The sequence below is a fragment of the Rhinatrema bivittatum genome, chromosome 16, assembly GCF_901001135.1.
Source record: "Rhinatrema bivittatum chromosome 16, aRhiBiv1.1, whole genome shotgun sequence".
NCBI classification, from domain to species: domain Eukaryota; kingdom Metazoa; phylum Chordata; class Amphibia; order Gymnophiona; family Rhinatrematidae; genus Rhinatrema; species Rhinatrema bivittatum.
In genome coordinates this window covers 26,438,207-26,455,037 of record NC_042630.1, presented here as the reverse complement: position 1 = coordinate 26,455,037, position 16,831 = coordinate 26,438,207, and the positions used below count along the sequence as shown (strand labels likewise).

Below are 16,831 nucleotides of genomic sequence, written 5' to 3'. Positions count from 1 at the left end.
GTCCTTTCAGAGGTTCGACCTCCAGAACTGAACACAAGATTCTAGATGTGTCACTATTGATCTGTACAGAGACATTACTGCCTCCTTTTTCCTTTCCTAATGACCCCAGCATTCCTCTGACTCTGGCCTCCACTTCTTCCCACTGTTTCACTACCTTGGGACATAAGAAAATAAGACTTGCCATACTGGGTCAGACCAAAGGTCCATCAAGCCCAGTATCCTGTTTCCAACAGTGGCCAGGATCCCATAGGGTAGACAGATTCTTATTTCAAGAATAAGCAGTGGATTTCTGCCACTCTACCTTAACAATGGTTAATGGACTTTTCTTCCAGGAACTTGTCCAAACATTTTTTAAACAAAGCTACACTAATAGCTTTCACCACATCCTCTGGCAACAAATTCCAGACCTTAATTATGTGTTGAGTAAAAAAAATATTTTCTCTTATTAGTTTTAAATGTATTACCCAGTAACTTCTGTTATGCTCAGCTTGTGGACCCTTAGGCCGACGAGGGGATGTACACCTTGCGGAGGATCCGTAGGTTCTCTCGTCGGGTGGCAAGGCAGGACAGAGGAGGAGAGCAGCTGACCCTTGGCACTAAAGACAGAAGCTACTGTGGAGACGGACAAGGAGATGAGCAGATGAGCTGTCTTCACCACTGGTGGTCTGCGGTCCCCCCGGGAGGAGCCCGTAGGGACCCGACCGCTGGGACTTAGGTGGACCTAGAGAGGTCAGGGTATCAGTGCAAAGGCCAACTGGAGCTTCACCCTGGAAGCTTGCGGTCCCCCCAGGAGGAGCCCGTAGGGACCCGGGCCGCTGGGACTTAGGTGGGCCCTTGGAGACAGTGGTCTTGAAGGAGTCCTAGGTCAAGTGCCAGAGGGTCGACGCTCACCAGTCCGAAGTCGTGTACCAGAGAATCACCGCTTGCCAATCCGAAGTCAGGAACCAGAGAATCACCGTAAGCCAATCCGATTTCAGGAACCAGGAACACCAAGATGAAACAGGAACCAGAGTCTGAGCACAAGGAACTCACCGAAGCAAGCAGACTAGACAGCGTTGGAGGTCATTGCCAAGTCGAGGAATGGTCAGAGGAAGTCTCCTTATATACTTCCTCTGGCCCTGGAGGTAAGAACCAGCTGCAGGCAATTAAAGGGACGAGGTCCCTTTAATTCTGGTGAAGGGGCGTGGCCTCATGTCCAAGGATGGCGGCGGCCATCTTGGATCCGGGCTGTGGAGGAGAGCAGCAGCAGCAGCCGCGCGGGAGGAGCAGGGACGGCTCCGATCCTGGCGGCCAGCCCGAAGGCCCATGCTGCCGCACGGGGGTGCAGAGCTCGGGGCAGGGCAGTCGGCCCCGACGCTGCCCTGGTTGTCGGAGTAGGTAGGGGGCCGCGCCCGTGGACGGCTGCGGGCGCAGAACACAACAACTTCATTGTGTGTCCCCTGGTCTTTGTAATTTTCAAAAGAGTAAGCAACTGATTAACATTTATTCATTCCATTCCACTCATTATTTTATAGACCTCTATCATATCTCCCCTCAGCAGTCTCTTCTCCAAGCTGAAGAGTCCTAACCTCTTTAGCCTTTCTTCATAGGGGAATTGTTCCATCCCCTTTATCATTTTGGTCGCCCTTCTCTGTACCTTTTCTAATTCTGCTATATCTTTCTTGAGATATGGTGACCAGAACTGAACACAATACTCAACATGAGAACATAAGAACATAAGAAATTGCCATGCTGGGTCAGACCAAGGGGTCCATCAAGCCCAGCATCCTGTTTCCAACAGTGGCCAAACCAGGCCACAACAACCTGGCAATTATCCAATCACCAAGAAGATCCCATGCTACTGATGCAGTACTTAGGGAATAGCAGTGGCTATTTCCTAAGTAAACTTGATTAATAGCCGTTAATGGACTTCTCCTCCAAGAACTTATCCAAATCATTTTTGAACTCAGCTACACTAACTGCACTAGCCACATCCTCTGGCAACAAATTCCAGAACTTTATTGTGCGTTGAGTGAAAAAGAATTTTTTTCGATTAGTCTTAAATGTGCTACTTGCTAACTTCATGGAATGCCCCCTAGTCCTTCTATTATTTGAAAGTGTAAATAACCGATTCACATCTACTCGTTCAAGACCTCTCATGATCTTAAAGACCTCTATCATATCCCTCCTCAGCCATCTCTTCTCCAAGCTGAACAGCCCTAACCTCTTCAGTTAAAACACAAGAGGATTGTGAGAAATTGTATAAGGATATTGCAAAACTAGAGCATGCAAATGGAAAATGAAATTTAATGTGGACAAATGCAAAGTGATATACTTAGTGAAGCGTAATCCAAATTATAGCTACACTGTGCAAGGTTCCACATTAGGAGTCACCACTCAGGAAAAGGATCTAGGTGTCATTGTTGAAAAGAATTTGAAATCTTCTGATCAGTGGGCAGCAGCAGCCAAGGAAGCAAATAGAATGCTAGGAATTATTAGGAAAGGAATGGAAAATAAAACAGAGAATATCATAATGCCTCTGTATTGCTCCATGCAGGCAGAGCTCCAGAGTTTCAATGCGTGCATGAGACGATGGTGCAGGGAAGAGGGATTCAGCTTTATAAGGAACTGGGGAAACTTTTGGGGAAAGGGGAGACTTTTCCGAAAGGATGGGTTCCACCTTAACCAGAGTGGAACCAAGCTGCTGGCACTAACTTTCAAAAATGAGATAGAGCAGCTTTTAAACTAGAACAAGGGGGAAAGGCGACAGTCACTCGCAGTGCATGGTTCTGAGAAACGTATCATTGAAGGATGCTAATGAAACAGGAGAGTTAGGGCATTCCAACAGAGAGGTTCCATTAAATGCAAACATAGTCCATGTGCCTATATGTAAAAAATCACCAAAGCTAATGATTTCCGAATTATCCCTAACAACTGAAAAGCAGGTTGTTAATACAAACAAAAAACACACTTTGAAATGTCTGTATGCCAATGCAAGAAGTCTAAGAAGTAAGATGGGAGAGTTAGAGTCTATAGCAGCAAATGATGAGATTGGCATAATTGGCATCACAGAGACTTGGTGGAAGGAGGATAACCAATGGGACAGTGTTATAGCAGGGTACAAATTATATCGCAATGATAGGGAGGATCAACTTGGTGGGGGTGTGGCACTTTATGTCCGGGAGGGTATAGAGACCAACAGAATAAAGATCATACTAGAGACTTAATGCTCAGTAGAATCTATATGGGTAGAAATCCCATGTGTGTTGGGTAAGAATATAGTGATAGGAGCATACTACCATCCACCTGGTCAAAATGGTCAGCCAGATGATGAAATGCTTAGAGAAATCAGGGAAGCTAACCAATTTGGCAGTGCAATAATAATGGGAGATTTCAATTACTCCAATATTGAATGGGTAAATGTAACATCAGGACTTGCTAGAGACATAAAGTTCCTGGATGTAATAAACGACTGCTTCATGGAGCAATTGGATCAGGAACCAACAAGAGAGGGAGCTATTTTAGATTTAATTCTCAGTGGAAGACAGAATTTGGTGAGAGAGTTAATAGTGGTGGGGTCACTTGGCAAGAGTGATCATGACATGATCAAATTTAAACTAATAACTGGAAGGGGGACAATAAATAAATTTGCAGCTCTAACACTAAAATTTCAAAAGGGAACCTTTGATAAAATGAGGAAAACAGTTAGAAAAAAGTTGAAAGGTGCAGCTGCAAAGGTTAAAAGTGTTCAACAGGCATGGACATTGTTTAAAAATACAATCCTAGAAGTGCAGTCTGTTATGACTGTCACTGCCCGACGTCTCCACTCCGCCCTCCTTACCTCTCTGGTGACTCCTCCCGCGGTTGACGGACGTTTGGCTGCCGCGGCGTCTGCCTGCCGTCCTCTCCTGCGTCCCGGTCCGGCTTGGGTGCTGCCTCCCGCCATGCTGTCCAGCTGCCTTAGGGCGCGTGCGCCGCGCGGCCCTGCTTCAAATACTTTCTTTGGCGCGAACCTCAGGGGCGTCCCCCCGTGATGACATCACGCATCCCGGATACAAAAGGCCTACGCATCTGCTAGCTAATCGAGTTAGCAAAGGTTGGTGATCCTTACGGATGGGATACGCTCTCCGTACCTAGCTACTCTGCCTCTCCAATGCACTATTAAGCTCTGGAATTTGTTGCCAGAGGATGTGGTTAGTGCAGTTAGTGTAGCTGGGTTCAAAAAAGATTTGGATAAGTTCTTGGAGGAGAAGTCCATTCAGACGGTAACAAGGATGCAACTTGGTTGGGGTCCCTTGGTGTTTCTTTTCAGTGTAGCCCCCTGTGGTGAAATCAATCAGTTGACATCTCAAATATTCCATGTAGCTAGATTTATTTATTTATTTATTTATTTTTATATACCGGTGTTCGATTTTACATATCACATCGGTTTACATTTAAACAAAATTTGCAGGAACTCATGCGTTACCTTTGTCAAATAGATGTGCGATTGCTGCTAGTTGGAAGTGATATATAAGAAAATATAGGCTGCAAGCATTTAAGGCCATTTGGAATCTATATCAGAAGTGGTGGTCTTTGAAGGTGGTGGTGGTGGGGGGGTTAGCAGCTTGGGGTGGGAGGATAAGTATGGTTTGGGGAGGGCATAAAAGGAAAAGGAGAAGGTATTTTACTGCTGTCAATACTCTTACGAAATGTGTATGAGGGACAAGAAACAACCCTTGTTTTGTTAAGGATATTGGAGTTGACTATATATACATGATACAAAATCGGCGTTACATTGGGAACCTTCCAGTCTTTAAGTACCATAGATGATGTTACTGATAGTTTACAAATTTCTAATAGCAGGTCTGCAATATCATTTCTCAGTTCTTTCAGCACTCTGGGATGTATACCATCTGGTTCATGTGATTTGCTAATCTTTAGTTTGTCAATTTGCCCTAGTACATCTTCCAGGTTCACTGAAATTTGTTTGAGTTCTTCTGAATCATCACCTTTGAATATCATTTCTGGCATGGGTATCTCTCTTACATCTTCCTCAGTAAAGACTGTAGCAAAGAATTCATTTAGTCTCTCTGCTATGGCTTTTTCATCCCTAAGTGCCCATTTTACCCCTTGATCATCTAATGGTCTAGCTGACTCCCTTGCAGGCTTTTTACCTTGAAAGTGTCTGAAAAAGTTTTTATTATGAGTTTTTGCTTCCACGGCAAGCTTCTTTTCAAATTCTCTCTTTGCCTTCCTTATCGATTCTTTGCATCTGATTTGCCAGTGCTTATGCTGTTTCTAGTTTTCTTCATTCAGATCCCTTTTCATTTCTTGAAAGATGTTCTTTTAGATATTATAGCCTCTCTCACCTTACCTTTTAACCATGCGGTAGTTATTTAGCCTTCCATCCATCTTTTCTAATATATGGAATACATCTAGTCTGGGTTTCCAAGATGGCATTTATAAACAACGTCCATGCCTGAGCTAAACTCTTAACCTTTGCAGCTGCTCCTTTCAGTTTTTTTCCTAACTATTTTCCTCATTTTATCATAGTCGCCTTTTTTTAAATGCTGTCGTAGCAGATTTCTTTAGTGCCCTCCCTCCAGTTAGTAAGTCAAATTTGATCATGTTGTGATCACTATTATAAGAACATAAGAAATTGCCATGCTGGGTCAGACCGAGCGTCCATCAAGCCCAGCATCCTGCTTCCAACAGAGGCCAAACCAGGCCACAAGAACCAAGTGGCTTCAACACTGATACCTCTTGCACCAAATCCTGTGTTCCAGAAAGGACTGAGTCTAAAATAGTTTCCCCTCTTGTTGGTTCTTGTACCAGCTGCTCCATGAAGCAGTCATGTATTTCATCCAGGAACTTTACCTCTCCAGCATGTCCTGATGTGACATTCATCCAGTCAATACCGGGATAATTGAACTCACCCATTATTACTGTGCTGCTGATTTTGTTAGCTTCCTTAATTTCTTTTACCATCAGACAGGAACCACTGCTCTCAGTCTGCAATCCATTCCACGAGCTCGGGCTCTACCTCCAGCTGCTCACTTTATTAATGAGATTCCTACGTGAGGCCGTAGGAAAAGCTTTGCTGAAATCCAAGTAAACCCTATCCAGCGCAGGCCCTGGATCTAATTCTCTTGTCATCCAATCAAAGAAAGGTATCACGAGGTGGGCGCCTATCAGGAAACTTCAGAGCCATCTGCTCCAAGGGAGGTGACCCTAGGGATAATTTGTATATAAACCAGGGTTGCCAACTGGGTCCATACTTTCAGGACCCAGTTTTGATCCAATCCTGCATTTACCGCACTGCCTGCATGGACTATTAGTTTTGCTCTTCTTAGGGAAATCAATAGGAACACCAGACCTACAAATCCATGCAGGCAGTGAGACAAAACCAGGACTGGATCAGCCTGTCCTGAAAATCTGGAGCCAGTTGCCATCCCTAATATAAACCTTCTGCCACCAAATTGCAAAGCTGGGTCTTTATTTTCCAGCCAGTTTCTGGGCACTTTGATTTTTTTGTGGGTGCATGTGTGGTAGACTGAAGGAAGGTCATTTTGAAAGCATGCACACAAGATATGCTTAGACTTTACCACTGATTTCAAAGCAATTTTACACACATGAAATGCCTGAAAATGCTGGGGCAAAGTCCTACCGTTACATGCAGGGCATTCCGCCTGCTCCTATCAGTGCTTAACCTCTGCATGGAAAGCTACCAGCAGACTTCTGAACATCCTAAAGTTTGTGTGTGGGTCCTATCCCCACCCCATGGTGCACCCACTGCCAGTGTACGTAAAATTGCTCTCATGGTAGGGTGCCAGATGCACGTTTCCATGTACCCCCAACAAAGTGACTTGCACATAAAATCAGGGAATATTTCCCCTAAATGACCCTGAAATTTTAGCACCCCCCCCCCCTTAAATGCCCAGCGGCTCCGTGATTTGACGTTTCTAGGGCTCCCCATGCCGTGAATCCCTGCACTTCTGCCACTCCTCTCATGTAGCTACAGGGCCCAGAGGTGAAGTGTACAAACGGCAGGGCAGAGGTACAGACGTCTGTCAGCGGCTCTTTAAGCTGTTCATTCTTTATTTATACTGGGAGGAGAGGAAGGAGCCTCCAGGCACTGCCTGCCTGTAGCTGGATGGCTTCTCGCAGATGCCACCTTATCCACTGCAGTCAGAAGGTGGAGGAACCCCGGTCACAGACTCTTGGACCATGGACTGTGGAAGAGATCACCTCCCGTGCATGAGAAGGAATGTCACTTAATACATTTTACATTCCTCGCGAGATGCTGCAGCTTTCTCATTTTCTCCTTTAACTAACAACCTGCCCTTTGGGGAAATGCCTCCTATATACCCCCAGTTACCTGAACGTAATCCACTCTGCAGGACTGAAAAGCAGAATATTAAAAAAAAACAAACCCCCAAAAAACCCCCTGTATTAAAAGAATTTAGAAGCAAGTTGTTATTATTCCACCCTCCCATCCCCAGTGCAGGGAACATGATTTAAGGACACCAAGGAGCCGCCCTCCCCAGCCATCTCTCTTATCGTTGCGGATCTGGAGTTTGGGGGGGGAACTATCCAACACCCAAGCTAAAGGCGGGGCGAAGGCCGATCCTGAACCCTGGAGGCTGTTCTTACCTGCAAGAGCTGAGACACATTTAGGAGCCTGGTGGGGTTTTGGAAAAATACTTTTTAATAAAGAAGCAGAAAATATAAAACACTCTCAAGCATTTCTATGCATGGAAAGCAATTTTGCCTCCCATCACACGGCTTGGATGCCCACAGCTCTTCCAATTAGGGAAGCATTTACTGAAGGCGAAGGGAAGGTTTTTTTTAAATTTATTCTGCCTTCTGAAGTCATCCAGGGATTTTCAATCAACAGCCCCCCTGCCTCCCCCACGCACGGTGCAAAGTTTCGAATATCGCCGCGGCAGGTGCTAAAATCCAAACCCAATAAGGCAACGGGCGCTGGACGACGAGCGGAGCCCGAAGAGCCTCTCGGGGCACGAGCTTGGTGGAGAAATCTGCAGGAAGGCCTCCCCTCCCCCCGCCCCCCCCCCCCCCAGTCCTCTCACATCAGCTTCATGGTGAACTTGTTGTCCTCGCTGGGGACCGGGCTGGGCTCGTTCTGCCGCGGCACGTAGGCGATGTGGGCGCTGTACTTGATGTTGCCGCGGCCTCGGCTCCAGAAGAAGATGAAGAGGAAGCAGAGCGCGATCGAGCTGAGGAAGGGCAGGAAGCCGACGGCCAGCACCACAGCCAGCGCCCGGGCGTCCAGGCGCCGCTGCGGCGGGAAGGGGCCGGGAGTGGGGGCCGGCGGGCTGGAGTTGCACGGGGCGGGGCAGTTTGGGATCACCCCCTCACAGCTCAGCTGCCCCGCCTCGGCGATGTCCGCCAGCGGCAGGCCCCGCAGGGCGGCCGGGCCGCGGCAGACGGGCGGGTGGGGTCCGAAGTTCAGCTGCGGGCGGCCCAGCACCCAGCGGAGGCGGCAGTCGCAGGCCAGCGGGTTGTCCGCCAGCGCCAGGCTGCGCAGGGCGGCCGGCAGGGCGGCCTCGTCCAGCGTCTGCAGCCTGTTGCCGGACACGTTGAGCAGCTGCAGGCGGGCCAGGCCCCGCAGGGCGCCCTCGGGCAGGGCCTGCAGGCGGCAGCCGGCCAGGTGGAGCTGGCGGAGGCTGCCGCAGAGGGGGAGCAGGGGCGGCGGGGCAGACAGCTCAGCCAGGGGGTTGTGGGAGACGTCGAGGCGCTGCAGGTGCCGCAGGGGCTCCAGGGCGGCCCAGGGCAGCCGGGTCAGGTTGCAGCGGGTCAGGCTGAGGGAGCTGAGGTTCAGCCCCTGCAGGCTGCCCGGCTCCAGCCAGGCCAGGGCCGGCCACCAGTCCAGCTCCAGCAGCCGCAGGGCCGGCAGGGCGGGGAAGGAGCCGGGGCGCAGGGCCCGGGCATTCAGGCCGCCCAGGCGCAGCTCCTGGAGCTGCGGCAGCCGGGCCAGGGCAGCGGAGGGCACGGCGGCCAGGCTGCTCTGCTCCAGGCTCAGCCACTGCAGCTCCCGCAGGCCGCCCAGGGCCTCCGGGGCCAGGAAGAGCAGCTGGTTGTGGCCGGCGTCCAGGCTGCGGAGGGCGGTCAGCTCCTGCAGGGAGTGCTCCAGCAGCAGGGCGATGCCGTTGTGGCTGATGTCCAGCTCAAGCAGAGCCTGCAGGCCGGCAAAGGTGCCGGGGGCCACCGTCTTCAGCTGGTTTCGGGCCAGGCGCAGGCTTCGTAGCTCGGACAGGAGGCTAAAGGTGCCGGGCTCGATCCTGGCGATGAGGTTCTGGCTGAGGTCCAGCTCCCGCAGGGCCCGAGGGTGCCCGAACATGATCCGGCTCAGGCGGCGGAGCCGATTTTGGCTGAGGTCCAGGCGTTGGCAGTCGGGGGCCAGCCCATCGGGCACCGAGCTCAGTCGCCGATGGCTGCACAGCACCGAGCGATCCACTGTCGAGCATTCGCACCGGGCCGGGCAGCCGTCGCCCAGCCCGGCCAGGGCCGCCAGCAGAGCCAGAAGAAGGGGTCGAGGCCAGAGGTTCTCTGTAGTCATCTCTGCAAAAGACACAAAGCAAAGAGCAGGAAGAGAGAGGCTTCAGCCGCAGCACCAACCCCAGAGCCCTTCCCCCTATTCTGTGCCACCTGTGGAGAACAAGGCCAGCAACTCAGCTCTCAGTGATTGTTTGGAAATGTGCCCCCATCCTCAGTGCCTGTTTATCAGTCCTGGTGTGATAAGCCTATCCCTGCCCTCATTACACAGCCAGGTCACACCGGCTCTGGTGGGATAAGCCTATCCCTGCCCTCATTACACAGCCAGGTCACACCGGCTCTGGTGGGATAAGCCTATCCCTGCCCTCATTACACAGCCAGGTCGCACCGGCTCTGGTGGGATAAGCCTATCCCTGCCCTCATTACACAGCCAGGTCACACCGGCTCTGGTGGGATAAGCCTATCCCTGCCCTCATTATACAGCCAGGTCACACCGGCTCTGGTGGGATAAGCCTATCCCTGCCCTCATTACACAGCCAGGTCACACCGGCTCTGGTGGGATAAGCCTATCCCTGCCCTCATTATACAGCCAGGTCACACCGGCTCTGGTGGGATAAGCCTATCCCTGCCCTCATTACACAGCCAGGTCACACCGGCTCTGGTGGGATAAGCCTATCCTTGCCCTCATTACACAGCCAGGTCGCACCGGCTCTGGTGGGATAAGCCTATCCTTGCCCTCATTACACAGCCAGGTCACACCGGCTCTGGTGGGATAAGCCTATCCCTGCCCTCAATACACAGCCAGGTCGCACCGGCTCTGGTGGGATAAGCCTATCCTTGCCCTCATTACACAGCCAGGTCGCACCGGCTCTGGTGGGATAAGCCTATCCCTGCCCTCATTACACAGCCAGGTCACACCGGCTCTGGTGGGATAAGCCTATCCCTGCCCTCATTATACAACCAGGTCACACACCGGCTCTGGTGGGATAAGCCTATCCCTGCCCTCATTACACAGCCAGGTCACACCGGCTCTGGTGGGATAAGCCTATCCCTGCCCTCATTACACAGCCAGGTCGCACCGGCTCTGGTGGGATAAGCCTATCCCTGCCCTCATTATACAACCAGGTCACACCGGCTCTGGTGGGATAAGCCTATCCCTGCCCTCATTATACAACCAGGTCACACCGGCTCTGGTGGGATAAGCCTATCCCTGCCCTCATTATACAGCCAGGTCACACCGGCTCTGGTGGGATAAGCCTATCCCTGCCCTCAATACACAGCCAGGTCACACCGGCTCTGGTGGGATAAGCCTATCCCTGCCCTCATTATACAACCAGGTCACACCGGCTCTGGTGGGATAAGCCTATCCCTGCCCTCATTATACAACCAGGTCACACCGGCTCTGGTGGGATAAGCCTATCCCTGCCCTCATTATACAGCCAGGTCACACCGGCTCTGGTGGGATAAGCCTATCCCTGCCCTCATTATACAACCAGGTCACACCGGCTCTGGTGGGATAAGCCTATCCCTGCCCTCATTACACAGCCAGGTCACACCGGCTCTGGTGGGATAAGCCTATCCCTGCCCTCAATACACAGCCAGGTCGCACCGGCTCTGGTGGGATAAGCCTATCCTTGCCCTCATTACACAGCCAGGTCGCACCGGCTCTGGTGGGATAAGCCTATCCCTGCCCTCATTATACAACCAGGTCACACCGGCTCTGGTGGGATAAGCCTATCCCTGCCCTCATTATACAACCAGGTCACACCGGCTCTGGTGGGATAAGCCTATCCCTGCCCTCAATACACAGCCAGGTCACACCGGCTCTGGTGGGATAAGCCTATCCCTGCCCTCATTATACAACCAGGTCACACCGGCTCTGGTGGGATAAGCCTATCCCTGCCCTCATTACACAGCCAGGTCACACCGGCTCTGGTGGGATAAGCCTATCCCTGCCCTCAATACACAGCCAGGTCGCACCGGCTCTGGTGGGATAAGCCTATCCTTGCCCTCATTACACAGCCAGGTCGCACCGGCTCTGGTGGGATAAGCCTATCCCTGCCCTCATTATACAACCAGGTCACACCGGCTCTGGTGGGATAAGCCTATCCCTGCCCTCATTACACAGCCAGGTCGCACTGGATATTCTTTCAGTCAGGCTTCACGACTCATTTCTTAATTTCTCGGAATTTGAGATTAGCAGGGAGAAAGCGGTACCAGGACTCAGAGAGGTTCCTATGCTCTGGACACAATGAACCATTTCCTAGCTTGTCCGAGGCCAGGCTTGAGGGAAAAGGGTAATGGGGAAAATTGGAGAAGAGTCAGCCGGATGTTATCTTGCAGCACAAGGGAGGTGTAGCCCGGGCCCCATCCAAAGCCTGTGTGCCTTTCTCCAGAGTGTAACATCCATTTGCAAGTGGAGATCATTCACACTGGGCCATAACATCATGGAATCAAAAACTAGCAAAGACCAGAGAACCGGCCACGGTTCAGGGAAAAGCCAACGAAAGAAGACAGTTCAGAGGGCAGAAGGGAGAACGTAGTGAGAAGATCGGAGTCAGAGGAAGCCTGTTTCCCCTGGGAGTGTTGGGTTTGCAGAAGGGAGAGGGGTCAGAGGTGGAGCAGGAAGAGATGAGGTAGGGTGGTGGGAGACCCTGAATGTATCTGAAGATAAAACAAGATAATTGTGTACTGAGAAGAATGCCTGGCTGGAAGGCGGCGGAGAAAGGTGGAGCAGAAGAAGTGAGGAAGGAAAGGATGAGAAGTCTAGTAGGGAAGACTGGCCCTGGCTCGGAGTGGAAACAGTAAAGACCTAAGAAGACCCCGCAGCAGTCTGTTACCATAGTCTCATCTAGACGTGAAGAGCGCTTGAGTGAGAAGATATCAAGAGCCAAAGAACAGAAGGGAGGTTTCATGTAAATACGGTGTCATTTAAAACTAAGGAACATACAAGGGAAGCATTTTCCTCAAACACAAAACAGGAAAATCCCGTTGTTACCTCAGGCTCCAAGTAGGAGGCGCAAGATAGAGGTGAGGGGAGAGGGTCAGCGATGGATCAATGCAGACCTCAAGTTTCCTAGTGGAGGAAGAAAATGAAATGGGGGGGTGGGTTCAGGAAGGTGGGGGTTCAGAGCTATAGTCAAGAGCGTTCGATGGAAGGTTTGCGTTCGGGTTTTTGGAGGGGCTTCGCATGAGCTGCCTAGGAGAGAGCAACAGCCGAGAGAAAAGGAGAGCTGAGATGGAGGCTGGAGGAGGGACATCGGGGTTCGAATCCCCATTGCCCGCTCCTTGTGAGCTGGCTGAGGCATCAGGCGGCGGTGGTGCTCCCAATGTGTGCTCAGCAGCGTATATCGCGTGGTAAGAGCGCTAGTGGCGATATCGCAGGATATGCGCGATAATTTGCATGGCCCAGCCCTGGTCCCCCTCACCTATTACGATGACCTGATTTACATGTGTGAAGAATGCCGGTGCATGCAAAGAAGGTCATTAGTAGGCAACTGACGTTAATGTTTTACCGCGGCCGACTGAGAAAGGGGTCAGCCGCGCTGAAATAGCAACGCCTTTTCAAAAGTTGGTAAATGTGACCCTAAGGCAGGTCCCGAGGCTCCCGCATCACATTTAGAGTGGCCGAAAGCTAAAAAGAAAAAAATTAAAAAATTCAGCGCTATGGCTAAAGGATGAGCGGGATCAGGGCCGACCCTCGGCTAATCCTGGGGCCTCTCGTCGAGGTTTAATAAAGAATAAGAGGTACCCATGGTGACGCGCCCCCCCCCCCCCTTCCCATGGGATTATTACAGGCAAGGTCAGGTCGACCCCATTTTGAAAAAAAACCGCATCAAGGGACCCAGGGCTAGGGGTGCACCGCCAGCCCCATCGAGAGACCGAGGACCAGAGGGGTCAGAGGGACGCTGAACCCCATTGAGTTCTCACATACCTTTGGAGCTGCGGGGGAAGGGGGGCACTATACCCCCCACTATTTAGGGTACTCTTGGGGTGGGGGAGGTGGGTCCTCGGCTCTAATAAGTCCACGGGAAGGGGAGGTGGGGTTCACTTTATTGATGAGTGGGGTGAGGGTGGGGGATGGGGCGGAAGCTGTCATCGCGCGAGGCACTTATTCTTTTTTTTTTTTATCAACTGGCGGCCCTGGGTTGAGCCAGGGGTCAATCCTGACCCCCGCTCAACTTCTTTTTGCCAGAGCAATTTTTTTTTGGGGTGTTTTGGCGGTGGCCCTTTAAGGCAATAGTGGTCCCTTGAGGCTAGGGGGCCGCTCGCTGTGGGGTTTTTTGTCCCACGATGTTTGGCCTGTGAGACAAAAGAATGCACCATAGAGCCATGATGGTTTTTTTGGGGGGAGGGGCCCAGTAACACCTCCCCCCCCCCCGATAATGGGACCCCCCTCCCGCGAGAAAAAAATCGCAGCTTAATGGCTCTAAGCTTTAGATTGTAAACCTCTGGGGATAAGGAAATACCCACAGTACCTGAATGCCAAAAGGCGGAATATAAACGCAAATAAAAATATTGAAACCATGAAGAGAAATGAATCCAAGTGAAATGAATCAATGTCACCATCCCAACGGCAGTAAGAAAAGGATAAGTACAGTTAGGGAGACAGATAGAAGGGGGTGGGGCACCCCAGCAGTGAGATTTGCCCTTGTCCATGTGCGACAGTCCCAGGGGGTTGGTGCTGCTAGGGCCTAGACCCCACTCACCTAGAAAGCTCGCCTGGCAGGTCTTCCTTTCACAAGATCTGGGCTCGGCAGATAAGGTCAGGCCCTGCAGAGAAGGAAAGAGAAACCGAGAATCTGAAGCCGGTGAAGGCTCGAAGGTCCGTCTCCTCTGCCCAAGTTCGTTCACTCCCGGTGCAGTGCCAGAGACCTCAGCCCATCTCGGCTTTTCCCCGTTCGTCTTTGCCAATGGGAATCCTCTGCGCTTATCCCAGGCTTTCTTTTATTTATTTATTTTTTTTTAAAAAAAGCTTTCTTTACACCGCCACTCGGTAAATTGTAGCGGTTCACAAACATGCCATGCATAATAAAAACATACTCAAGTATATACAAAATCAAAGAGAAACAGATCAAGGAATAACCAAACCTAGTGTGGGTAATACAATGTTATCTGCTGGTGGATTACTCTTATGCCATTCCTCATTGAGCATCTGCATTGACTCCTACAGATTCCTGGGTGTAGAGCCAGGATTTTACACCTCTCTTAAATGCCTTTGTGCCACTTTGCATTTTAAGTCACTCCGGCTGGGTACTCCACAGAGCCTGCCAGCTATGGGGAAGACCCTATCCCTCACTTCGCCAATATGTGCCCGCCTCCACCACCTCCCTGGGAAGCCATTCCAGGTCTCCACCACCCTTTCCATGAGGAAATATTTCTTGATATTGCTCCTTGGAGCCTTCTGCCATGACCTCTTGTTCGAGAGCAATCTTTCCTTTGGAAAAAACAAAGTTTGCTTCTTGTGTGTTATTTATTGAGTTAAAAAAAATGTATAGACCGTATGATCTGTACAAGACAAAAAGTGGTGTACAATATCACATACATAATGAAACACATAAAAACAATATACAGAGAACTACATTACATAAAAAGAAAAAAAATCCAACAAAAGTTAACCAACAGATAAAACCCTTGCCGAATGTCCCTATCTTAGCCCCCGTCTCTCCTCTCCTCTAGGGTATCCATATTTAGGTCCTTACCTCTCACACAAAAGGTTATTAGCCAGGGTTCCTCAGACCAGGTTTTAGCATTGCCTCGGAGCGGCAGTAGAACATCAGGGCCAGGAGCTTTCCACAGTATCGGAGGCTTATCGCATGGGCCTTTCACCGGCGACAGTCCAAGTGACTTATGCTCAATTTTTCTTTTGATGTTTTGGCTTTAGAAATCACAGTCTCCGTCATCCTGCCAGCGGAGATTTAACTGGTCTCTTTCACTGTCTCTGACTGCATGCCTCCATGGCCTCCATCCATCCTGACTTCCCCTCCTTCATCTTTCTTCTGCATTAATTCAATCGAGAAATGACGGAGATGAAGCCAGAGAGTCTGGGGGGGAAAGGAGGCAGAAAAAAATCTTCCATCAGACACAAACTATGAAGGTCCGGGAGGGGCAGTCAGCAGCAGGGATGGTGGGGTGGGGGTGGGAATGTTTGATTTATATCTCATCTTTCAGGCACTTTAAAGTGATTCAATTCAGGTAGGGAAGAGGAGATGAGATACTCACCAGCTGTCAGTTCTGCAGGGACTTTAACTATTTCAGAGGCTCATCCCATGCTCTCTAACAAAGCCTTTTTATTTATTTTTTATGTATTTATTTTTACAAAGAATCTCTGAGGCCAATCCCTGTGTCCTCGACATCTGCAGTGAGGGGAATAATATTTACTTGTGAATTACCTGCTTCTATTTCCAGTCACTTTAATATAACCCGCCAGGACACTTCCTGCCAACCAATAGAAGGCACGGGTGCCATAAGGACCATTTCCAAAACAGTGACTTTTCCTTTAAGTGAATTTGGGAGCACCGGGTAAATCCTGGATTTTGCCCTTTTTACCTTTCCCTATAATCTAACTCTGGCTGTAAGTGAGAGCAGGGTCACCTATAGATTAGCAGTCCATCCATCCAGCCCTGCTGAGCAGTGACTCCTATAGATTAGCAGTCCATCCATCCAGCCCTACTGAGCAGCGCCACCTATAGATTAGCAGTCCATCCATCCAGCCCTGCTGAGCAGCGCCACCTATAGATTAGCAGTCCATCCATCCAGCCCTGCTGAGCAGCACCACCTATAGATTAGCAGTCCATCCATTCAGCCCTCCCGAGCAGCGCCACCTATAGATTAGCAGTCCATCCATCCAGCCCTGCTGAGCAGTGCCACCTATAGATTAGCAGTTCATGCATGCCTCCATCCATCCAGTCCTGCAGAGCAGCACCACCTATAGATTAGCATTCCATCAATTTAGGCAGACAGCCCTGCAGCAGTGCCACCTATAGCTTAGCAGTCCATCCATCCATCCCTGCAGAGCAATATCTATAGATTAGCAGTCCAGCCATTCAGACCTGCTGAGCAGTGCCACCTATAGATTAGCAGTCCATCCACCCAACACTGCTGAACAGCACCACATATAGATTAGCAGTCCATCCATTCAGCCCTCCCGAGCAGCACCACCTATAGATTAGCAGTCCATCCATCCAGCCCTGCTGAGCAGTGCCACCTATAGATTATCAGTCTATTAATCCCTCCATACATCCAGCCCTGCAGAGCAATGCCACCTATAGATTAGCAGTTCATGCATGCCTCCATCCATCCAGTCCTGCAGAGCAGCACCACCTATAGATTAGCATTCCATCAATTTAGGCAG

The 16,831-nt window shown here is 50.5% G+C and overlaps 1 protein-coding gene across 1 annotated transcript; it reads right to left on the bottom strand.

The window, feature by feature from the left end:
* Nucleotides 1–8,047: 8,047 nt before the first annotated feature.
* LINGO4 (leucine rich repeat and Ig domain containing 4) lies at nt 8,048–15,518 on the bottom strand. Its single transcript, XM_029581843.1, has 3 exons — nt 15,180–15,518; nt 14,187–14,250; nt 8,048–9,543 (listed from the first exon to the last, which is right to left on the bottom strand). The coding sequence occupies exon 3, from the start codon at nt 9,539–9,541 to the stop codon at nt 8,048–8,050; it is 1,494 nt and encodes a 497-aa protein (XP_029437703.1). The 5' UTR covers nt 9,542–9,543; nt 14,187–14,250; nt 15,180–15,518.
* Nucleotides 15,519–16,831: the final 1,313 nt, after the last annotated feature.

Coding starts and splice junctions, on each gene's coding strand:
- LINGO4 (XM_029581843.1), bottom strand. CDS start 9,541: ATGACTACAGAGAACCTCTGGCCTCGACCCCTTCTTCTGGCTCTGCTG.